A 25217-nucleotide genomic window follows, 5' to 3' on the forward strand; every position below is an offset into this window, starting at 1 on the left:
ATAGCACACAAATAAATAATTAATTTATACCTCCTTACTGTAACAAGGAAGAAAAGTCAGCATCTTTTGAAGTTTAACAGAACTTTTGCCAGAACTGTGGAAACTGTGGAAAGGCATCTCAAGAACAGACAGCGTTATCTGTCTGCAGTCCAGGGAAGGAGAGGTCTGGAGATATTTTGCTTCAGGCAAAACAGAAGGCTAAGGTGCCCTGGCCTGAGCAGAGCATTTAAAATGCCAGCTCCCTAGCAGGTGGAGTGAAGTATGCAAAAAGCCAGGATTAGACTGACTTTTTGTATCCCCATACTCCCTGGTGATGCAGCTCCTCTTGCACAGTTGCCTTTGTTACACAGGGAAGGGGTTTCACTTATTGCCAACTCTCTGTGGCGTGGAAGGGAAGTGGATGTTTTTACTTCTTAGTACAGATACATAAATGCTACTCATGGTATGAACTCTTTACGTCCCAATTCTGCCACCCTTACTGACACTGGAACTGCTTCAGAAATAAAGCCATGGTTCTGCAGGTATTTGCAGGAGCATTCAACTTTCTTCTTGTGAATAGTTTCACTGTCTGAAACAGGATTTCGATGAATCTTCATAGAAATAAGGCTTATTCGAGCATTGCTTACTGCAAAAGGTGGCAGAATATGTAGAAATTGGAGTCTGTGCTAGGAACTGTAACCAGACAGTTTTGAAGTTAGTCAGAAAGCTCTCATTGACCACTCCATGTTTTAAATCAAAGGTCTAATTCAGCCTGAATGGTGGACTTTATATGTCAGAGTTTTTTGGCTTTTGATAGTGTAGGGCTCTTTTTACCTGATACAACTATGAGCAGTGGCTAAAGGCCCACAACTGGAAATGCTTATACAGTAAAAAAACCTTTGCTCATGTGTAAGTATATGAAGAACTGTGCATCACTTGCCGATTTTGCTAGAAACTCCGTGCTGCATAATCTTCCAACATTTATTTGACAAAGAACAGTTGACGGTTTATGGGAGCCCAATAAAACAAAAAGTCTTCGAGGAAAAGAGGGCAAGGTCAGTAGTTTGCATTAAAGATAGCTGTGAGGTAAGAGAAGATGTGGTACTTATACACTTGTGATTATTACTACTGTGTAAGAATCCAGGTAAATAACCACATTTTTTATTTACCTTACAAAGCAGGGATGTCTCAACGATGAAAATGAAAAATGGGTTTGCTCACAAAAGCTTTTGTGTCTGGAACATAGCTCTAAGTAGCTCACTATCTGGGCTGAAAATGGTAATGCAGGGTAGTGTGTCCTATTTTTCCATGCTTGCAGTGAAGATACAATATGGGAATTCAGCCTTGGTAATTACTAATACACCACACAGACACAATTACACCCTGTGTACTGCATAAAGGAATCACTTGTGGTCTGCCTTCATTACAAAGAGCAGTAGGGGGCCAACATGCAAGAAGACAAAATGCTTTACAAGGAGGAAGGAGACCAGAAGAGTCGATGTACCCAAATACAAGGACCTTGATTCTTTTGGAGTGATTTAAGTCCCTTTCCATCAATTATCGTCCTTTGTCTCCAGAGTCTTATCACAAGTAGCATTACAGGAACTGAACAAAACAATACTCAGGCTCAAATAACCCTGTGAACTGTGCTGACATTTCCACACCCTGTTGCTGTGTTTGACCAGGTTACTCAGATTTAAAACAAAACAAAACAAAACAAAAAAACCAAACCCCAAAAACTCTATACAGAACAACAACAAACATTCCTGTTTTAAATAACATGCTCAACCCTTCCTGGTGTCTTTTCTGTCGTCTAGTATTACTGATACCTCGCACTGCAATACCACAGTAGCATAAAAACATCTGTAGCACAAACCAAGATTGACTTTCTTTACTATGCCAGCTTTTCAAATAAAATTTTTTGCTTTGCAGGGCTCTCCACAGGTTTATTTTTAAGTTAATGAGATCCTGCCCCTTGCCATTCCTATCTCTTCTACCCTCTTGGTGAAATTTGAGTTTCAGATAAATGAAGAATTACAAATAAAAAACTTCACTTATATATACGCAGAAGTGCTCTGCAGCTAAAGTTTGATTTCTCACTGAAATAAATCAGCTGTCTACTCATTCACTTTTACTGCTCAGAATCACAGTAATACATTTTTCTTTCTTACTCATATGTGAAGTTTTGAGGGCACAATTTAAAGTATGAAATCAATGAAAAGCATCTATTTTTTCATTCATTCACACTAGATATGTGACATTTCATGGTAATTTTTGACAGAACATTGCAGTCTTTGCTCATCTGAAAATAAATTAAAAAACATGTGGAAAGTCAAAAAAAAAAAAAAAAGGACCTTAGGAAAGTCAGCTATTTTTGACAGTAAGTCAGCTTCTGTGAAACAAAGCCTTGTCTTTCAGAAAGTGTTTACGATCTATGAGGAAAAAAAAAATATATATCCTTGGGCTAAAATGTTTATTGGCACCTAGGAGTCTGAAGAGAGTAAGTCAGGCCTGTGGTTTTTTGAGGGCACTTTATCATCGCCTGCATTCTCAAAGGGATCTGTGAATGAATAGAGCTGGATTACTCAGCCTTCTATTCCACGCCTATTCCTCTCCATTTTCCTTGGCAAGACTGAGAGCCAAGCTATTTTTAGCTAGGCAGTTTTCTATTTTTAGACAACTATCAGTTAAAAGACATTGTTAGGAAAAATTTAAAAAAAGCAAAACACAAAGGGGGAGGGGATGAGGCTTCCCATCTCATATTGTGAAGCAAGCCCTTCAACCTGTAACTCCAGGCGTTTCAGCTGCTTCCAATCTTGGAAAAATAAAGAAAATTCAGAGTTCAGGGATTTAAAAATAAACCTACCCTCTGGCAAACAGACCAAAATACAACAAGCTGTTACTATGTGAAACAGTGACTACAAAAACAAAGAACATTCTCCAATGACTAGATTGGGATAAAACTTTGGAGCTGTTAAGTTATAAGAACGTTACACTGACATGTAAGATTTTTCCATCTTCTCAGCCAGATATATCATGTTTTGGAGAAAGAAACAGTGATCTGTGAAATAGACCTTGCTCTAAGAAATACAGATTTAAGTTCCCAGTTTGACAAAGCAAGGAACTATGAAGAGAGTTCGAAACACATTTATATTCCACACATATTTTTGACCTTTGTCATTATAGCATTTTTACATTCCGTCCAAAACACCTCCTAAGTTATTAAAATATTTTTTAAATTGTTATTAAGAACAAAAGAATAAAAGAAAAAAAAAACGTGGGGACAGGACTAATAACAACAACTGATCCTCAATAACTAAATCAGGAAGTCCAGAGCTCCCTCAAAATACACCCAAAAGTAGCTTTTGCTCTACCATGTGCTTTGGAGTAACTAACTTTGCACCCATTTTAGTTTTCTCTTTTTCCAAGTATGGAAAAACAAGTCACCAGGTGAGCTACTTCATTTTCATTTAAGAGACATCAGGATTACAATCTCTATTGCACGTCAACCAATTCCTTGTTATAAATAAATCATAGAGGAAAACTTTTTTTGTGAGAAAGCACAATAAAACAACTCATTATGCAATTTTCCCCTAGCTGCATTTTTCACATACTAGATTAATTTGAAATATATTTGGGGGAAAAAAAAAGTGTCAACACTTCACCCTGTACCTTTCTTCTTCTAGCCTGCAAAGCATAAAAAAGTCTATCACTTATTAAATGCACAGCAACAGGATGCTGCAGAGTTATCAAGGAGAGCTTAAACAATAAATAGCCTGGGGTTGGAAAGATAAAGAGTCAAAAATCTCATGTGGGAGGAAGGGAATACATTGCTATCTATTGGATGTCATAGCAGGACTAATTTGGACAGTCCCACTGACTGGAACAGCAGTCCCATTGAGGGACTACTTTGGACAGAATAGAACTGCCTTCCACAGTTTTCCAGCTTTGAAGTTTTTCTTGTGGTCTTGTAATAGCTAATGTTTACATAAAGCCAAAACTGATGGAATAATTAAATTAGGTACGAATATCAGCTTCTGTTTAAAAAAGATGTATTTCTAAATTAATTGCTTGGAAAAAATGGAATTAAGATTGATAAAGTGGAGAGTTTTTTAGTGTTTTTGAAAATGGGTAATTTCCCCTCCAAGATCTTTTTGTACTAATTGTGGTTAGGAAAAACAGAAAAAACTGACATGATATTAGGTTACAAACAAGTTTTCCAAAGGCTCAAAACTCAGAAGGCAAACAAAGAAAAGACCAAAGGAATATTACAAAAATGCTGAAGATCTTGAAGTCAATCCCATGATTTTGTCATACATGAGGTTAGCAATAATGGTTTGGCTCCCTTTTACTAAAAATGAAACAAGAAGTAAGCATTTAAAAAGCCTAAATCATCAGCCAAAGGAAATTCTTTGGCCAGTTGACCCCGTCCAATCATCTCCTGGCCTGTGGAAACTGGTAACAGGGACTGGTTTTTTAACAAGCTGGTCTTCAACCAATTTACAAAGGAAATCAATAATACTATCCCCATTTTACAGATCGGGAAACTGAAGCATTAGGAGGAAATGTGACTTGTCCAAGGTCACACAACAGTATTTGGCAAAGCTATTAATAAAATCCAAGTCTCCTGAGTCCTAGTCCAGGGCAGTATCCAATAGACTGTACTGTCTTTAGATCACCCTGAATAACCTTTCTTACATACAGGCTTACTTTCTATACTGTCCCAGATCTTCAGCCCATGGTAGCTGAAATAATTCCCCTGATTTCAACAGCTGAAGAGCTGACTTGATGTGTATTTCACAGCTTGTTTATATGCAGCATTATGTTATGATGACAAGAGAAGAAAATACACTTACTACCTTAAACAAGCCACAACAGTTGCCTTACTTTTCCTAAAAAGAGTGCATTTAGAGGGTTATATGGGCTTATTTACTACAAATATACAGATAAGAGTCTTAATTGATATGAAGAGGCTTTCAGAATCTAATTAACCTCCCAGCTAGTCATTAGCTCTGTGACCTTTAGAAATAATTGACAGAAGGAATTTTTTTTCCTCTTCATCTTATTCAGAACTTCCACACCAAGTGACTAATCCTACATGTGCTATAGGACCTGCAGCACACCTGTAAGAACTGATGGGATAACATGCAGTAAGTGTGACATTCCTCTTGGGCACAATGTACAGCCCAGGTAGCACGTCGCATGCATGCACCTTTTGCTGCCTGAGTGCCATTCTCATCAACTCCAACCTTCCAATGTGCTAAAGCTGTACAGAGTTTTACGTCTCAAGTCCCTCAAGCCTGTAAGAGATTTAGTAGTCTTTCATGCCTATTAACACTCTGTTGCTGGTCACACTAAAAGTGATTGGATTTTCAATTCAAGCTAGTTCTACAAACCTGTGGAAGTATCCATCGTTATCTATCATTAGTTGCATGTTTTCATTAAACACTTTTTTTTTTAAGAGCAAAATGCTTTTTTAACAAGCAATAACACACACACAAATGCAAAATTCTGAATTCCATACCCCACAGGGCTTGGTATTACTTTGTTCCCTAATATCTTAACATTAAGGTCTGTAAAGATGTCTCTATGTGTTGTAAAACACAAAGAATGTGCAACCTGCAGGGAGAATTTCACATGTCCACAAGCTCACTTCTTCCCCTCGGGGGAAAATGCTGCTGCAAATGGCACTTATCTCTCTTGCTATGTTCAGTTCATTCTGCCTCACCAAATACAGGAGTCCACTGGGGAGGGGAAAATACTCTGCAAAAGGTCGATTCATCACCAGTTACCAGAGCAATGAAGATGTATGACCCTATGCAAAACAAGTTAAAAAGACAATGCTAGATGCTGATTATCTGTGAAAAAGAATCTATAATTTGTAAATTATTTTAAAATCTGACATATTATTGAAAATCAGAACTTCTTTTTTCCCTCATGGCCAACCAGTAACCCTATCACAATGGCTCTAGGATAATTATAGTCTCCTAGAGTAGCTCAGGCTAATTCTTGGTGAAGTCTTCAGTATCACTAAAAGCAAGAGTTCACCCAATGTGAGCTTCTCCAAACCTACCCAATTTCAGTGAGAACAGAGAGGGAAAAGAGGTTGAAGGGGCATCAAATGTAATGGAAAAGCGGTCCCTAACAGACAGACTGAAAAGGCAGCTGGTGAGACAAGAGACAAATGACAGCACAACTGAATGACTCTTTCAGGGACACAAAGACAGAAAAAGAAGTACACATACTGGAGTGCAATTGGCAAGAGATTAAGAAGAATGAAACTGAGGATGAGTTGAAGATGAGCAGACCCTCAGAAATGGTCAAAAGATGGTCCTTGGTACCAGAAGTATAAACATTGTTTGATGGAAACAGGATTGACATATCTTATGTCGAGAATGACATTACTGGATCATCATCACCTGCTTTTGCTACCTGTTCTTACTGTGGCATGTCTGAAGTAGGGCTGTAGGTACTTTGAGGTAGGACCTGTTAGTGTGCATTAGAGTACAGCAAAATTGCAAGAGTGAGTGGAGAGGTGGGTGAAAGGGTATAGTAAACTTGATAAATATTCAGGGGAAAAAAACCACACAGAGTAAGATAATGTATAGCTGAGAAGCCAAATGAAGATAAGGTTTTATTGAAGCAGAAGGATATGACAGGGTATTGCAGAAGCTGACATCTTCCCATATGTAAAAGTCTATGTTGAGGACCCTGAACTGCTTCTAAGTGTAAAAAACAAGAAAAAAGACAAAAAAAAGGAGTAGTTGAAGCCAGCTGTCAGTAAAAAATAGAGCCAAAGGCAGATAACAAGAGAGATCTTGCAGAAAAGGAAAAGACACTAAGGTCATGGAGGAGTTTCTTGTAAGATAAAAGACAGCTGCAAAGATCAGACAGATGTGTGTGCATGCATGCAAAGTAGCAGTTTTAAGCAGTGAACTTTACAAAATTCAAAGAAGATTTGGTGGCACTGATAACACAGAACCTCAGTTAGCAAAGAGAAAAATGGAGGAAGTTTGTGTTGTTCCTCTTTTTTTCTGTACCAGTGATTAGTGGTATGGCAGAGGGGAACTGAGGAGGTGGATGTATGTTGGCCAGAAAATGGAAGATATGTTTAATTGGATGAATTTGAAAGGGCTGAACTAGTAGTAGAACTTGAGTTAAAGGTAGTGACCACTGAATCAGCAGAGAAATAGAAACCAGTTGGACAAAGAGGGACAATAAAAGCAGCAGGGTCAAAGAAATTGATGGATTGGGGGCTTAAAAAGAGCTGAAAGATGAAGTGGTTAGTGATTTGTGGAGGAATGATTTATGTGCACACAGAGCGAGGATCAGCGTATCAGTATCTAAGACACAGATTCAAAACCAGGACTTAGTAAAAATTCACTAGAGGTCTGCTGAAGCTGAGGCAGTAGCCGATGCTTTGACATGAAAGACGTGACAAGGAAGAAGGGACGGTGAGAGAGAAAACGGGCAGGAAGTTTCACCTTAAATCAGCAAAGGTTTGATGGCTTAGCCAAAGAACCACAGCAAATTTCTATAATATGGTTAGGGTTGTAATTACATTTGCAGCCAAGATGCAAAACATTTCCCTGTCCTCCTACTCTGAAACAGGTCCCTTACAATCTAAGGGTGATGTACTTTCTGAACTCCTCAGCAGTGGACTTACAGTGCTTTGGCACTGGATGCTCGTTACTCACAACAGCGTGGCAGTGAAATAACCACTGAAATAGGCAGTGTCACAGCCACTTCTGTTCTACAGAAACAAGGAGAGGATCTGGCCACATTTTAAAGAAATGCAAAAAATGCATAATGCATGTACTTGCCTGTTGTAAAACTCTGACACTTACTCTTCCCCATTTCCTCATTGCCGTACGAAAATTATTGCCTACTCCTGTAGAACTGTGCTGATAATGTTAAACAACTAACTCATGAGTTAAGTTTTTCTGATAGAGCAGATAGGAACTGGATGTATTGACAAACTTCTAAGGACAGATTGGAACTCTAGTTGTAAAAAACCACTACTTCTGTACCAAAGACTGTGTACCAAATGCCATAGGATTTTGTAATGAGAGAAAATGTTAATCCCATTTTAAAGTAAAGAATTACAAATCTTCTAGCAATTATATCACAGGATTTTAAATGACAGCTGCTGAATGTATTGTTGTTGGTATTTACATACAGTATTTGGAAGTTAGCATAAAGATGAAATTAATCTTTTTTTCCTCAGTGATGAAGGAACTCGGCACAGGTTCTGCTATTCCTCAAAATGAGTTACTTTATCCAGCAACCAACATGCACTTTTTAACTGAAGCAAAATTGAATGAACAACTGTGGTGTGAGTGGTTTGGTGGGTGAGGACATAAAGGCTTCAGTTTTAAGAATTCAGGTAATTTTAAACAGAAGTCTCAGAATGGACATTTTTTTTCAGAACTAATACACATCATAAAACCTCCACACAGATTTTGGTAAGACTCACAATAATTGTCACTGTTGCTTAAAATGGATAAACTTGAGTGTGAATGCGAGTATTTTCTCCTTCACAAGTACACATTGACTTTTAGTTACCTGCAGATGGCATATTTACTGGGTAATAACTGAAACACACTCAGCTGTAGATAATTTTTGTGATCTAAAGAACTCAGACATACTAAATTGCATGTTATTGAACTCCATTTTGAGTGAGGCAACTGGAAAAGACCATCTCAGTTCTATTTATTACATGTAAATAAAATTACTGCATGTGAAAGAAAGTATAACCTATTTGTTTACATCATTAAACAAAAAGAGCTCAAAGAGCTTCAATTCTCTTAATATTAGCCACTCCATTTTACATCATGACAGATGTAATCAGATCATGTACCTATAAGCTGGGTAGGACCAAATTGCTTGGCTTGCAGTTAATACAAGTATTAAAATGAATGTAAAATATTTTTTCCCTTGAAAAACAGTGTAATGTTTGTTGGATGTATGACACTTGGTGTTTTCTAATACTTCAAATAACAAATTATGGCCTGAAGACTCATTCCTTCAGAAATGCTAAATATAATTAATCCCAGTAATTAAACTGAAAACATTTGCTTAATAAAATTAACAGTTTTAGCCAGACCTACATGAAAATTTATGTAATTTTTCCATTTGGATAGCAGTGGTTTAACTTAAAAGTAATTAACTACATATTAGAGACCTACTCTTTCGATTTTCTTTGAATACAGATTCTTCAAAGAAGTTGTATCACATTCTAACAACTGATAACACAGTTCTACCACAACCAAAAAGTAATTAAATAGTTAACACTATGCTGAATGGGAACAGAAATTGGATTCTAAATTAAAGATCTTCAGACGGTTGACAGTTATATTTCAAATTTTCATAAGACTACCTGAAAAAGTTTTCTTTCTCTAATACTGTGCAGAAATCTGTGAGCACAGCTATGCCCTTTTCTTCCACTGAAATATAGTTACTGAACAGTCATTTAGTTGAAAATGATCAGATTTAATAATACTGTCTGATTCTCAGCTGCTGTTGATTGCTCTGGAAGAACAAGATTAAAAAATTGTAAATGTGAAATCTAGCTGTCTGAAAGCGAAAAAAAAAAAATGGACTCCTTAAATACGTGTAATGTAGTCAGTTTAACTGATCAATTTAAATATTTAATTGTGTGGCAGATTTATATCCTGTATCTAAAAATATATCCAAACTACACGAAGAGTCAAGCCATTTCTCAGACTGCATACTTTCATGGGCTCTATTCTTGTATTGTACTTGTAACTGTGATGTTAATTACCAAGTAAAGGCACGATAATATGAAACCCTTGTTCAAAACCTACACCCTGCACAAGTACTCCTTTGATCCTGAAACAGGATTGACATTGGCGTGGCTTAAGTATTTTGCATGACATGCAGAACAGTGAAAAACGTAACAGCAAAATGATCAAATGACTGAATTCAGAGCTGACAGAACATATGGAAAAATTATAAACATGCAATTAATTTGGCCTTTTCTGCCTATTGCTGATTACTCAATTCCAATAATGTTTATTTCAATTATCTACTTTTATTGGTTCCTTTTAGAGGACCAAAAAGGAATGCCCATCAAATTTTTGGTATAGCTAGAAAATTACATGTCTGCATGCAAAATTTCCTATCAGCCTATCCAAACTGGCCCACTATTTTTGCAGGAAAGGGACTTTGCTGGGTGCTCTCTCTGAAAATCTCAAAGATACAACAAAATAGACACTATTTTAAATTTTACATTTTCACTCAAGTTTCTTGAAAAACCATAGTCCTCATGATCAAAAGCATTCATTCATTGTGAGGCAAGTAATAAATCCGTAACTACTGGCATACTCACCTATTCCCACAAGAAAGCCTGCAGGAAGAAGTAAAGATATCACAGGAAACTTTTCCTGCTAAGAATATTCTGGCTTTTTGCCACTAAAAGAGGACAGGGCATTATTTTGGGGACAGAATTTGAACTCTGCTGGACAGGACATGGGTTTACCAGGGCTAGGTGACAGGAAAGGCTTCATGTCTGTATAGGAGATTTGAAGTAAGAGAGGAAAAGAGATGATGGAGAGGAGGAAGAAATTATCTACTTTCCTCTTAGTCTTAACTCACATAAATTTTTGTTCTGCTGTCAGAACCTCATCCTCTCCTAATGGGGGAGAAAATCTGCTGGGAGATCACAAAGGAAGCAAACCAGTATCATCCAATATGTTGACATAAGGATAGACAGAAAAGTGATATATATTCCTGGGTTGCAGTCTTTGCCAATCTATGGTGGTGTGACTGTGACACCTTGTAACAAGTGTAACAATGTGTCTTATACAGTATTTTTTCTCCATCACAAACATTTTATACGTAATTCTCACACTTACTTTCTTCCATTGCTAGTCTCAAATACATTACTAAGTCAGGTGAAGATTCCAAAAAGCACCAAAGTCTCATTTCGGACAACATCCAGGATATTTAAAAATCTGAAACTAACACCTTTAAAAAGATCTGAAATAACCGAAGTGTACAGGCCAAGGTATGCAGTAGCGTTTATGAATAAATTTTCACTGATCTTTAAGATAGGACCTCATCCCTTCAATACTTTTAAAAATGATACCGTTAGATGCCTCATCATTTAGGTGCTTTGAAAACAGGAGTTGCATAAGTCACATAATCGATTTTTTAGATATCACTCTGAGTATTTTGCTCGTACAACAAAATCATTGAAAGCTTCATTTATTTTGCATGGATTGAATCCTAATGTGATTGTAAAGTAAATTGACTTTTCTGCAAATATTAGAAGAATAAAATTGAAAACCTTAAAATTTAATTAATAATTTTCAGTAATTGTAAATAAAACTTGCCCTATATAGTTTTTAAAAAAATAATTACAAGGTGTGTCTAGCATTCTGATAGTATTGCTTTGATACTGTTATATTATAGTAACAACATCCTGTGTGAGGTAGCTGAAACATTTGATATTGGGCAGTTCCTAAGCAAACTACTTTTCTTGCATTTTATTAAACCTCCTTCCTCTGCAAATAATAAAAATGTTAAACAAGTCAGTCAAATGCCTTAAAGCAGTGATTCTAAATCTTTTTCTTCCACATCTTTTACAATGTATTTTTCATTTCCTCCTGGATGGAGGACATTATAACTTCTGGAGTGAGGAGACAAGGCACACAATGTTTTCTGGAAAGCACGTCACCAGGAGCGACTAGGAGACATGGGGCAGGTTCAGCTGGGAGGTAGTGGCCAAGGCATGGAGAGGACTAACGGGACAAAGGGACAAAGCGGCACAGAAAGCTGGATGACAGGGAGCCAGAGATCCCATCGTAGGGGTTTCTGCTGAGCCTGTGAGACTCAGCAGGATAAAACTTACAGCTCACAAAGGACATGGATTTCCTTCAGTCTCTGTTGCACCATCTCCAACACCCAACCCAACACTCCGTTGTCCCTGTTCTGCTCTCCTTCTGCTGTCACCTCCAGGGTATGTTCTACAACCCTCGAGAAAGATGATCGGGCCTCTCACTTTGAGTACCTCTGTCTCAGAGCAAAGTAAAAAAAGAATCCCCACAGAACACAAAATCTTACCTCAACAATATCCGAATTCGTTCGACTCTCATGCGGCTCATTGTACTCGGTATATTTCAGCAACACTTTGTCCATGTCAGTGCTGGCATACTGGAACAGTTTGTTGGTGCTGTTGAAGATGATCAGAGCAATCTCACAGTCACACAGAACACTCAGCTCATAAGCCTTCTTCATTAACCCAAATTTCCTCTTTGTAAATGTCACCTGGGAAAAAAAAAAAAAAAGAAAAAAAGGTCTGGCAAAAATCCTCAAGCTGGTCTTTATAGTCCTCCTTTTTTAAAAAAAAAAATATAATATGTGACTGCTGTAGTTTTTGAATTGGACACATTCACAAGGCAAATGTAATATTTACAAATACAAATACAGTTCCAAAATAGAATATAAGTGTATGTGTGTGTTATGTAAGTGAGGAAATATACCTAATTCTCACTGCACAAAACTTTAGGTACAGGTAAAGAGCATGGGACGTTTTCATTAAGTAGCACTACGAAGTGTTGGTACTGCACCTTTCTCTGTAACTTTTAAATTCATATACTCTTTATACTGCATACATCTTTCCCATCAATATTTTAAAACTGCACCTCAGATCTGCAGCTGTAAATAGTTTGAACATGTGCAGTTAATTCGTATTTTTGATAGTGATTGACTTTGACTCCATGCCCCCAACCTCCTGCTGGATTTTTAGTGAAGAAATTATTTCATACAGCAGTTAAGTAGTGTAAAAGAGACAGGCTGTTCATATAAACATGCTCACAATAGTTTTGAAGAAATATCTAGTGTTAAAAATTCAAATACTCATGTGAGAAATGAGAATTATAAAGCATGAAAGAAGAACAAACAATAGCTGGCCAGCAACAAATACCACATTTGAAACAAGGTCTTTTCTAAACACAGAGATAGCATATTTCATTTCATTTCAAATTAGATGCTTAGAAATATGAACTGGCGTTTTTTAGTACAAAGGACTTTGGGTCATACTATATAGGAAAAAATCAGGATGTGCTTATAAGTTCTCAGTAGGCCAGCTAATGCCCTGACATCATGCAAAACCTAGGCAGTATGAAAAATATTGTTACTCTGAACCAAACCATAATTTTCCACAGGGACTGTTTTGACAACGAAAGACCTGCACATCAAATAAATTGTTGTTGTTTTTTTTTTTTTTTGCCTCTTCTTTTCTGCAGTGGCTTACAAGTTCCAGCAAGATATGTGACTCAGAATAAGAAACTACTATAGGCTGTTTAAGCTAATTGTATGGTTAAATTATTCTCCCTCTTCTGTTTCTTCATATATGCGATTTCCATTAAGTGTATACAATGACTGTGATTTTTTTTTACATTTATTTTTTTCTCTAATAATATTCTTTTTTTTTTCTTCAGTACAAGAATTTTTAAGACGAAAATACAGTTTTACTAAGCCTATTATTAATAAAATTTAGTCAAGGTATTTAATATGTCAAGGACAGGCATGTAACCAAGTTTATAGGTCTGCCTAATCCTGCACTTGTTGCTACCACTCCTTAATACCCATAAGCAGTAGCACCTCCGCACTTTCACGCTGAGGCAAGAAGATTCATCTGTACATGGTTCATATGGCTGCTGTTTATCTTGTCACACTCCTAATGCAAGTTAATGCTAACTGAGACCCCAGACTACCTTAAAACCCAGCACGTCAGGCTATGGAAAACGTGACCTTTAAGTATTGCTAATCCCTATTTGCTAGTCCATCTCAGAAAGATGAGGCTCTGTGACAATACTATGAACATTTATTCTCCCAAATGTATACTGAATGTTATTCCTTTTATTGTCATTTCAATCTCTTTAGCCTCTGTCAACGTACTGTTAAGGAAAGATGGATTACCATTAAATACAATTATTCAAACATTTTAAAAACGCACTTTCCACAGCACTGGTCTCAAGTATGCATAATTGATAGTAAGCTCTTTCTAAATTTGTCTGTCTCAATGGCTTTTGATATTTGGAATGAATAACAAGATAGGCAACAAAACTTCATTCAAATTCTGAAAAAAACCCTAGTCTTTCAAACACTTCTTTAATGTTTGATTACAGAAAACTGCAATGCATTTGTTGAAACATATATATATATAAGCATGTTTTAGAAAAAGCTAAACATACAGAAAATAAAATGTACTAACTCAACATATTTTTCTGCATCTAAAATGCCTTTCAATCAACTTTTTGACCACAGTGCTGTAGGTGGAGTGTCTCTGTACAGTATGGTTTCTGTTGCACAGAAACCTCAGAATTGAGCATGTTACAGCTTCTTACCATCAAAGTACACTCCAGTACAGAAATATCTTTAAAGCCACTGTTTGTGTTTACTGTTAGGTGCTCCTGAACATTTAGAATAACCACACAGCTGTGCTGCATAGCACATACTTATTTCATAATACTTATCACCAGAATGATACTGGTTAGAGTTCCTTTTTGTGGAAAGCCGAAAAAAGAACAACAAATCAGCTAGATCTGTTTTTTCTTTCTGTAAAATATAATCTTAATTGCTCTGAATTTGATTTAACTCCTTGATCTTTCTAACATTTTCTAAATCTATCAGATAATGCTTTTTGCTACTGCTGATAAATGCATTAAAAACAATTATATCTACTACCGTTTCTATGGTGATCTGGAATATTACTTTTTAAATAGGCCATTCATTGTGGCTTATCTTTACATATCCATGTTACACATATATATATGTAAATTTATCATGATTGCACAACAGTTTATAGTAGGAGTGAATTTGTATTTTCAAATGTGTAGTGAAAGGTCAGTAACTTCAGAAAAGATTTAAGAATACCGTTCAAGCCATTTAAAGATAAATGATCTTTTTACATACTTTCCTCTACATGGTTACATAAGGAAGATTAATATACTTCTCTTCCATACACCAAAATATTTTTGTGAGCAATATAAGTAGACAGCACCTTTATTACCTAAATTTTTTGGTGTCTCAATTTGTTAACCGTTTGTTATCTTAACTACACTCACCTGAACTGAAAGTATCTAATAAATATTGTCTAGATAATATTCTAGTATCGCAGAAATTTTGAGAGGTAAATTCTGACAGGTAAATTTAGCATACATTATTTAAAACCTTTGGCCTCTTTTGCCTAGGTGGAAGGCAGTGTGCAACCTACACTTATGAAGCTCTGACCACACTTGAACCGACTCAGTACTGAGAATGAACAAGACACACACAATCCAGATGAACACAAGCTTTTGAGTAGCTGTAGCTACAGTACCAAAAAATCCAGATGGTCACACAGTCTTACTATTTATTATATGTTGTGTCCAAAGTTCCCAGTGATGATAACAATGGACAATGTTATTTTGTCATTTGACATAAAGAACACTCATGAGACAGAAACTAAATGCACTTACAGTGAGACGATTCATCAACATATTTAAAAAAGGACATCTAAACAAGTGTGTGCATTTCAATATCTGTTTAATGTTTAACATTTTTTCAGCAGCAAGAATCAAATCGCTACATGTTCTTTCCTGACAATTTTAGTCAAGATATCATTAATTACTCCTGCTGTCTAAACCACTGCTAATTTGTAGGTGTTTTTCAGTTCACAAATTTTCTCCTCTTTAGGAGAATGATAGGCAATTTAGGAAGTCTGTCTCTTTTGGGGATATAGTATTTTATAATGACAGCGTGAGAATTGGGCAGAATAGAAGTGGAGTGGATGGAGGAAGTACAACAGATGAGAGGCCAGCATTCAACTGTCTTTAAAACCTTTTTAAGCATGTGTATACAAAGTACAAGGTCTGAAACACTGACACAATTTCTAAATACCGTTATGAGGCGCTTCTATGTGTAGTTTTATATGCATTGCAAAAAGAGCAGTGTGCGGAGAGTACCACATTTACCTCTGAAACATACAAAAAAATAACCTAATTCCATTCCTTCATGTTAACTGAAAACCTACTACGCTATTATATTTGTCTTAGCCCTATGGTTATTTTACTTATTTAAAGGTTATTTTTAAACATTTAAGAGCCAAACTGCCCTGGTAACAGGAACGGCGGTATCAAGAAGGTAGGTTACTGAAGCCTGCAGCATTTTTGTATATGAAGAAGTACAAATGCTGATAACTTTGTAGGCTGTGAGCAAATCAGATGCTGCTTTCAAGTACTGGAAAAACTAAAACAAAAAAAACAAACCCAAAAAACAGGCGAGTAGCAAGCTTCCAACTTCCTTGATATAAATCAAGGTGAGCTTTTCATGCATTTTGGATGAAATTCTAACTAAAGGTGAAACCCACTGCACGCTAAAGGAAAGGCATTGACACAAGAGGATTGTTAAAAGGACATTTTTGCACTTCAACTCTGGCTCTTCTTCAAAACCATGGAAACACCTCTCAACTAGCTTTTGATGCATAAAGCTGCAGGAGTCTTCTGAGAGACGGTTCACGGACTACTCATTGCAATGTCTATAACTGGGGCTGTAGACAGCCTGAATTCAAGTGTGCATACCACACACTGTGACGTGCTCCATGCAGACCGTAATTTGGCCCAGAGCAGAGTTTCTTGTTTAATCGCTAGCAAGCAAAATTTACTTAAACTAAATAAACTACAAGGTAATGTTGCTTGGTTGAGAATATAAATTATTTCATGTGATGAAACTGAAATTTAAATGTGTGCGTGCATGTGTGTAAATGGTGATACTGGCCACTGGTAGTAGTCTTTATTTAGCTAAATTTCTCACAAGAATTGTATACTTCTTATAGATGTTAATATATCAGTGGAGGAACAGAAGCAGCCATAAATGCTTCCATATAATGAATACAGCCTTCAGGATACATTATTTATCTTTGTCACAATGTAGCCTTTGTTTCTTTCTGTATCTTTTGGTGGGAGTTAGTTCGGGATTATTTCATTTTATTTTATTTTTGTTTTTAATTCAGGTCCTTCTAGAACTTTTTCTGAAGTCTCACTCACTCCGAGAGGCTGAGCCATAACAGCACTCCATATTTGTCACTAACAGTCACAGCGTATGTGCTAACATTTTACGTTTTCAAAGTAGCAGTCCTGTGATCTTTCAAGCAACTCAGTCCAGCCAGTGGCAAAATATAAGTGTTCTCTTTACTTCTTCCTTATCCTGATTATAAAGATACATGCCACTGACAAAGGAAAATGAGAGAAACAGGGCATTTGCACATAAACCTTCCCTTATACATTTCCTGCCATTACAAATGTATGAGTGACTAGTGAAAAACAGGGACCCCTGATGCACAGAAATATCTGATACACGGTCTGGTCAAGAGGAAATATTGTTCTGTTCGTCCCTATTTCACCTGGAATGTCTAAATTTCTGACACAGAGACTACAGCAAACATGGTAGATATGATGTATATGACAAATAGGAGTAACCTACCCAACTTCAAACAAAATAAAGTCAAATTGGCCATGTGTAAACCAAGGGCCTCTTGACTAAAATGTCACTGCCAGGCACATAATCCCATCGTACGTTGAAACTCCAAATAAATACTGGAGAGACAACAGCTCTTGTCATATTCTCTCTTCCCCTTCCTCCTATTTGATTTTTGTTTAGATCTCTCTGTCATATGAAGAGGCCTGGCTGCAACAATCTTTACAGTCACCCTCACTGCAGGATTCGCTCTAGAAAAACCTTCCTTTATGCAATAGCTGGGCATGACATATTAAATGAAAGAGCCTTTAAAGAGTAGTGAAGGACCTTCAGCAGCCTGCTTCCATGTTCTTACAACCCTCCAGCACAACTTAGAGGGATGAGACAGCAGTGATTTATGCTGGTAAAAGAGCTATTGTCCTGGAAAGCCTCAAGCGTATTGAGCTACAACTTGCTGAACAGTCCAGATAAAGAGGAGTTCTAGGCAGCATGCCCTAAAATTATAGCTATAACAAATAAGATGTTCATGATTAATCTGTAATTAAAAAAAAAATGTTTTTGTACTTGTGTGTTACACTCCATTTTTAGGATATTAGTACATAAATAACAGATCAAATACTTAAAATAGTGATATTATTCAATCTGTCCAAATCCAACACATGATGGTGGGTCCTTCATATGAATTTTTTCTTTGTAAGTAAAGACAGGAGGGATAATAGGAAGATGTGTTAATCAACAGATGATACAGCAACTCAGAAATTAGCAAGTTAGGCAGTATCAATATGCTTCATGCTTTAATTTACAAATTAAGATCTAAAACCAGACAGGGATGCAAGAATAACAATGGTTAATCTCTGACACTTTATTTCCTTTTGTTGAATCGGAGAGATAAGATTAAGTCCATTATATATAGATGCACAGATACGTACGTGTTTTAGGCAAAAAACATCATCAAAACCACAGTAGCTAATACAATATACAAGAAAGCCAACTTATTTTTTTTCGGTGTGCTATCGCCAGTTCTGGCAGGTACAAATAGATGTTTAGGGTAAAAAACATGTTTACTAGTTCTGTGCTGCTAAAATGTTCGTAAGGTAAAGGTCAAAGAATATTTCATTCCCTGCTGAGCAAATGGTCAGGAAGCACATTTGTCTGCATTTCCTGTCATAACAGGAAGAGTGTAACTTCTTCCTCTCCACAATGGCTTCAGTTCTGCTTCCCACCTCCAGCTCCTTCTCCCCCAGGGCTTTCCAAACCATTCCTTGCAAGACAGCAAGGCTGTGCCTGTGTCTGCAGTGGTTTTCAGCTCTGCTGTGTTGGCAGATGCCTCATTCACTACTGCACTCTTTTTATTTAGGCTTCTTGCTCATACTTCAAATTAAAAGTAATTTGACCTAAATATTTACCTTATGCTAATTCACTCTAAATTATGCTCAGAACATACATTTGTAATACATGCACACTTAACCTTAAATATAATATATTCTAGAAATTCACAGTTCAGTTCAGCAGCTCTCTTAAAACTTTGCTTCTCAGATAGTCTGGCGTAACATGAAAAGGGCTGCCAGCGTTGTACAGATCACTACAATTTAAGAGTCATGAAAGCTTGGGTGTATTCTTTGCTTTCAGAAACCTAACTTTACCTCTGGAAAAAAACAGGACCAAGGCCTAACTGTAATGCTGTATTCCAAGTATATGTCTTACTGTGTCCAATTTAACGTAAGCAAGAGAAGGAATTAAAATATGTAAAAGATATAAAGCATGTGATGCTTAAGACAAAGGTTCATTGAACAGAATGATGCTTAGTTGCATAGTTAAGCAGTTACGTTTTCATATGAAAACATCTCCCTGGGGGAAAAAAATCATAAAATCTCAGATCTTGGATAAAATTAAGACATCCCATGAGGGAAGACTGAAAATATCAGGAAGTGGGTGGGAAAAAGTTTTCTATCTAACTTGGGCTCATGTTAGCACTAACACACAAGGCTCTTCTCTCTTTCTACAGGGGAGTTTCTGATTCAGACGATAGTCTCTTACTCTTTCCTTTTAAATAGAGCTGAAACACAGATAAAAATAGATACATGAAGCTGAAATTAGTTTTGAAACTAGCAGCATAAGGTATCGAAGTCAGTAGAACAAATCTAGGTCTTCCTGCAAATGGTCATTTCCCTCCAGGATATTCTTCCCCTGCCCCATAACCTCACTTTACTTATCTGCTTTAATTTGTTCTCTATTGAGCTGATAACTGCAGTCAGTCTTGGTTTATAGCTTTACAGATTTGCTCAAATCAAAAAATGATAAAAAGTCCATGCATGAAAAAGTTAAACAGCAAGTGTTTGTTACTGTTGTACCCCCCCGGATTACACAGACATGATACTTTAAAAAGGGTGTCTTACTATTTAAGCACCTTAATACTGAAATGTGCGATTCCTATGGTATTTAATAACACTTAAGCTCCCAGCAGGTCATTACAAATTGAAAGAGATGTTTTAGACAGTACGTAGAATCACTAGCTAAACTGAACTCAATTTTAACTGTGATTCTGCCAATAGCATGCTGCACACGCAAGAAAAAAATTGCAGCACTAATGATCAAGATGATCAAAGGGATAAAAAATGGTGGATTGCCATATAAGACCTGATATTTCTTAACAGTAACTAGAAAAAACAGTGGATTACAAGCAAGATAGACTTCTAGACCCGATACCAGGATGTCATTGGGTCAATATGCCCTCTTTTCTGGGTCAATGTACCTCTGGATTTAGCTCACAGACCATGGATTTAATGAGATATTTTGTAAGTGACATTGTATAACAGTAATACAATATCACTTACATCATTACACCTATTTATTTTAGGCCTGGGCAGCCTTGCCTGGACTGTTGCAAAGAGAGTTTCAGATGATCCCAGTCTACAGCAGACTACAAAAGGCCCTCATTAAAACTAACAAAATATTTCAAACTGATGAAAAACAGGTAGAAAAAATACAAGGACTTTTCTGAGGTGGATGAATGCCATTTTTCCTTCATATGTTGACCATAACAGGGCTAGTTGAATTATTTCTTTCAATTAAAAAAACACATGAAAATAAAGTTCACCTATGTTTTTGCAAATGCCCTTCCTCTTTTCTTTTCTCTTCTCTTTTTTTTTCTTTGCTTTGCTTTTCTTTTTTCTTTTTTTTTCCTTTTTTTTTTTTTTTTTTTTTTTTTTAAAACAACCCAGAATTCTTCACAGCAGCCTTCTCCAATCTGCCCAATTGAAATTTCTGCACAAAGAACTCGTAGCTGTCAGGAGCTTCCAACATCAGATGTCAGGGCTAATATTTTTGGCTATCAGTTCTATTGGTGGTGCAACTAATATCATGTACGCAGTCTAGTTGAATGGGCTGTTGACAAGGCTACCACAATCTCATGAGCCTGAGCAACACCACCACAGATTCATTCCACATTTATGAAGACTACATTATCCAGTGTCGTAATAATAAAAAGAAAGTCTCTGGTTACATTGGCTGCTTACAAGAAGATTCTCTTGAGAGTTCACATTTCCATTTACTATCATGATAGTAACTAAACCACACAAATAAATACACATTTACTCTAGCCCTGGTAGTTATTCATACTCCTTCTCCCTGTGGCTAAAAGCAGAGTGAAAAGGAATTTTTCAGATGGACTTTTCTGAAACCTTCACAACCAAAGAGAACTTGTGATCACTCACGCAAGATTCAAACATCCTTGCCACCTTTGTCACCACAGGGTAATTACGAGGGCCAGGAAAATGCAGCCAACTGGCAGCCCACATGAAGCAGCATTAAATTAATGGCTCATCCTAGTTAAAAGCCTGAATTCTATGCTCACTGAAGTCAATGACAGAGCTCTTACGCAGTCCAGGGTAAAAGGACTGGGCCTCTAATGTCTAGGTTGCAGTAGTTTTCCTTTAACTTATCCCAAAATGTCAAAATTCCAAATAGTTTTTGGAAAAGTGCAGCTCATATCCCCATATTGCACATTTTTATGAGATTTGCAGCCAGACATCTGACTCTGGACAGTTTCAACTTCCATTTATTATGAATATGGTCACTAAAGCACACAAATCCAACCAACTAGACTTGCTCAGAAGAAATTCTCTTGAAGGGAGGTCAGCACTATTTTTGTCCTTCCCAATCCACTCATACAAGCACTTTGAACAGTAAGGGAGTCTCCTAACATAGCAGACAGTAATGTGGAGAAAACAGCTGTTATACTGTTAGAACAAGCACTCCAGTCAATGGTTAACATAAATAGCTAGTCAGTACACTGTGCAAATGAGCGGAAAAGCAAGAACAGAAATCACCTTCCACAGGTCTTGTAACAACTTAAACTCTTTTGCAAAAACTCTGTTATCCAAGCAGATCACCTTCACACTGGGAGAGGGCAGAAGAATTAAACTGTTGCTACATCCCCTTGTTCGATATGTGTTCCACTTATTTTTCCCTGCATGGGCTGTCCTGCAGAGACTTTACGTGCTTGGAAACAGCTGAGGATGCACTATCCATGTATATCATATTCCCCTCTAACATGCCTTGTATTGTGAAACCACACAGAGTCTGAATATAAGCAACAATAAGGCAGTTTCAAGTCAACAGATTTGCTGCTGTTCTTGCAAACATCTTTCGGTGAGGTAGTAAGAAAGAAATCAGTCTCCATCCATATCATGGTAAATGGAGTTACAAATAAGCTTTGTGGAACCGTGCTTCAGCTGCTATCTTAATTTTATCAATCAAAAACTTTTAACCTTTTTTTTTTCCAGTGCAACCTTTTAATCTTTTCTGTGCATTCAAATAAATTTATGTCATTAAATATATATATAAAAAAGGAATATCAATCACTTACTATTTTAAGATTACTGGAAGTGTGTAAGTTAGAAAACAAAATGATGCAGCTTCACTGAAGCAGCAATAGATCATGGAATATATTATATTTTAAGAAACAGTATGGCTTGTGAAAGAGTACATCTCATAGAAATTGTTAAAAGATCAATCAGCTATTAGTGAAAATCCAGTTGTATTTAATCACATATATATCTCTACAACTAAAAAGCCTGATCCCACAGTCCAAATGAATCGATGGAAACCTTTTCATTGGCTTCACTGAGCTTTAAATCAGGGCACTAAATGCGAAGAGGATGAAACCAGTAAAAACATTTTCTAAATTATATTTCAATATATTAGTAGAAATAAGAAGCAAAATCAAGTCAATTATACTATGTGGAGCGTAAAGTAATGTAAATCTATACGTTCAGCCTCACAGTGACTAATCAACATGACGGATATTATCAAATGCTAGCAAGAGAAACACTTCCTGCGCTAACACTATAGTTGTTAGTATTCTAGTGTTACAGTTTTATTCATAATTGCTAGTTCTGAAAGCTGTGCTAGAGGTCTTGAAACTCTACTGTGAATGACTTGAAATACTAGCTATCTTCATTTTTAAAGTAAATTTAGCCTCTTGAAAGATATCTCTTGGGCAAAACTGGGGATTAAGTTCTCTGTAAATCCTGTATTTGAGTAAGCAAGTTGACACTGAAGCTATTGTATGAACTAATGTTACTAACCACAAAATTTTGTAGTATCATTTACAAAATAACTCAGGTTCACTTCTAAAAGAAACCATGGTAGTATGGGAAAGTTCCAAACAACTACGGTCTTAATGTTTAACGATAACTTTGGTTCGGTATTTCAAATTCAATTTCAATTCTAAGCCATAAACCAATTGAAATAAATATGGTGATGGTTTTATATTGATAGAATTATTGCGTTTTGACTTTGCCCACAGCTATAGGCAACCTTTAGGGAAAATACCAAATGTATCCATCATAAATATAATTTCGCTTTTATACATTATTTTCTGCCATGGAGAACACAAGTGACTACTAACATTACAAGATTTAAAAATTCTTGGCAAGCATATTTAAAGATTATAATTTGTTGTTATGCCTAGGCTGAGTTTTTTTATGGCTTTATAAAATCCTTGAAGACTAACAACATAACTTCTTGAAAAACAATCTGAATATATGAATAAATTTATAGATCAAATGAATAGAACTAATATATTAATAGTAAGTCAGTATCAACTCCTTAAAAAACAGCTACTGACAGGTACTCCTAAATAGCAGGCACATGTATGAAGAACACTCATCATAGTGTTAAATAATTTTTTGGAGAGTTTCTCACATTTGTGAATCTCCAGTTTCAATACAACATCCATCCATTTACATCAAATGTAAACAGCAGCAGTTTCCCCCTGATTTTAAGATGCCAATTGTTGAATTTTATTTTTCTGAAAACAGGAAAGCAGTTTCTCTAATTTATGAACATATTTTAAGTAGCAGAGATAGTGTTGATAATATGTGACAGATACTTAGCCATTTTATCTAAAGCAGTACTCTTAATTAATTAACCAGTCCTGCTACACCTATTTACCCACAGCATCAGGAACAGAGACTTTGTTTCATAACTACAATATGCCAATATTATCGAATGTGGGGTTTAGAATGTGTTAGGCTACTCAAATTCTTTTTAAAATTCAGACAGGAAAAGATGAGATTTTTTATGAAGTAGTGCCATTTGTATATGAAGGAGGTAAAACTAAAACCACTGCAAGCATGTAGAAACATAAATAATTTGGATCTATGAGTTTAAATGCAAGTCCTCCTGCAAATAAACTCGTATTATAATAGTTCACAAAATACAGTACTAAAAGCCTGTATCCTCTAACAACTTGCAGTTGCGCCTAACCATGTATACTACACATTGAAGTAACAGCGAGTGCAGAGGGGGCCCAAAGTAGAGCATACACATCAATCTTTGTAGAATCAAGGCCTCAAGTAATAAATTCCTAACTACGCATGTCACTAAACTTGAAAAAACTGTGTGTGAAGTTTCTGGTTGCTTCCAAAAGTGCTTTTTCTTTGATAGTCTTCCATATGTTGTGTATATGTATACTTATATGTAGGTATATGTACACAAAGTTATTAACTTTTTAATCACTTATGAAAATAAGTAATCTTAGTAATATAATATGATGTTCAAATACAGTATTTTTGCTACTCACCTGTCTGTTACGTTCATCCATAATCCTTGTAATCTGAATCTTTTTTCTCCCCATAGTCCCCGTTTTTTTTTCTCTCCTTCTTCCTTAAAATTACGTATTTTTCCCTTCTGTAGTCTTCCTCTTTCCCGTTTCCTCAAAACAAACCTCCTTCTTCAGCACTTGCACTACTCAGTTCACAGTCCCCTGCATCCGTTCCTGCTAAACACAGAAAGGAAATCAAACGTTATTACAAAACTGATAACTAGATGAAAGTTATTATATGGAGCTGACCAACCATCCTTATTATAATTCAGTGTACAAGTAAATTGTAATAAAAATTTACTGCATCTATAAAATAATTAATGCATAGAGAAATAATAATTTAATTCAAAGGCTTCTTTTTATGAACAAACCTACTGATATATCAAGAAACGAAGAAAAGGACTGAAATACACATTGCCAAAATTTGTAATGGAATTAGGTGTCTCTAGTTTTAAATATCACTCACCCTCTAATATGAAGAATTACCTAAATCAGTAAGTTAATGAACCTTTCTGTACCTACGTATGCTAAGTAGGCCAGCTAATTCATTTCTGAAGGGAAAACAATCTTGTGTTTTGACAGCAGAGGTGATAATGTCCCTCATTATGCAAATAGGATGGACCTTTATTAAAGTGTTAGTTGATAT

At 36.2% G+C, this 25217-nt stretch overlaps 1 protein-coding gene across 8 annotated transcripts in view; it reads right to left on the reverse strand.

The window, feature by feature from the left end:
- MEF2C (myocyte enhancer factor 2C) overlaps positions 1–24748 on the reverse strand; it is a 78317-nt gene extending 53569 nt beyond the window's left edge. For 3 of the 8 annotated variants that reach the window (XM_009696064.1, XM_009696061.1, XM_009696059.1), the window contains exons 1-2: positions 24551–24748; positions 12067–12270 (exon numbers count right to left, since the gene is read on the reverse strand). In XM_009696064.1, the coding sequence (XP_009694366.1) occupies positions 12067–12270; positions 24551–24604 (258 nt within the window). In that variant the 5' untranslated portion in view covers positions 24605–24748. The remainder of the gene's footprint in view (positions 1–12066; positions 12271–24550) is intronic. The other 5 variants (XM_009696065.1, XM_009696066.1, XM_009696058.1 and 2 more) reach the window with 2 other exon arrangements.
- Between the last annotated feature and the right edge of the window lie 469 nt (positions 24749–25217).

Source organism: Cariama cristata, unplaced genomic scaffold (assembly GCF_000690535.1).
Source record: "Cariama cristata isolate BGI_N322 unplaced genomic scaffold, ASM69053v1 scaffold14352, whole genome shotgun sequence".
Classification (NCBI taxonomy): domain Eukaryota; kingdom Metazoa; phylum Chordata; class Aves; order Cariamiformes; family Cariamidae; genus Cariama; species Cariama cristata.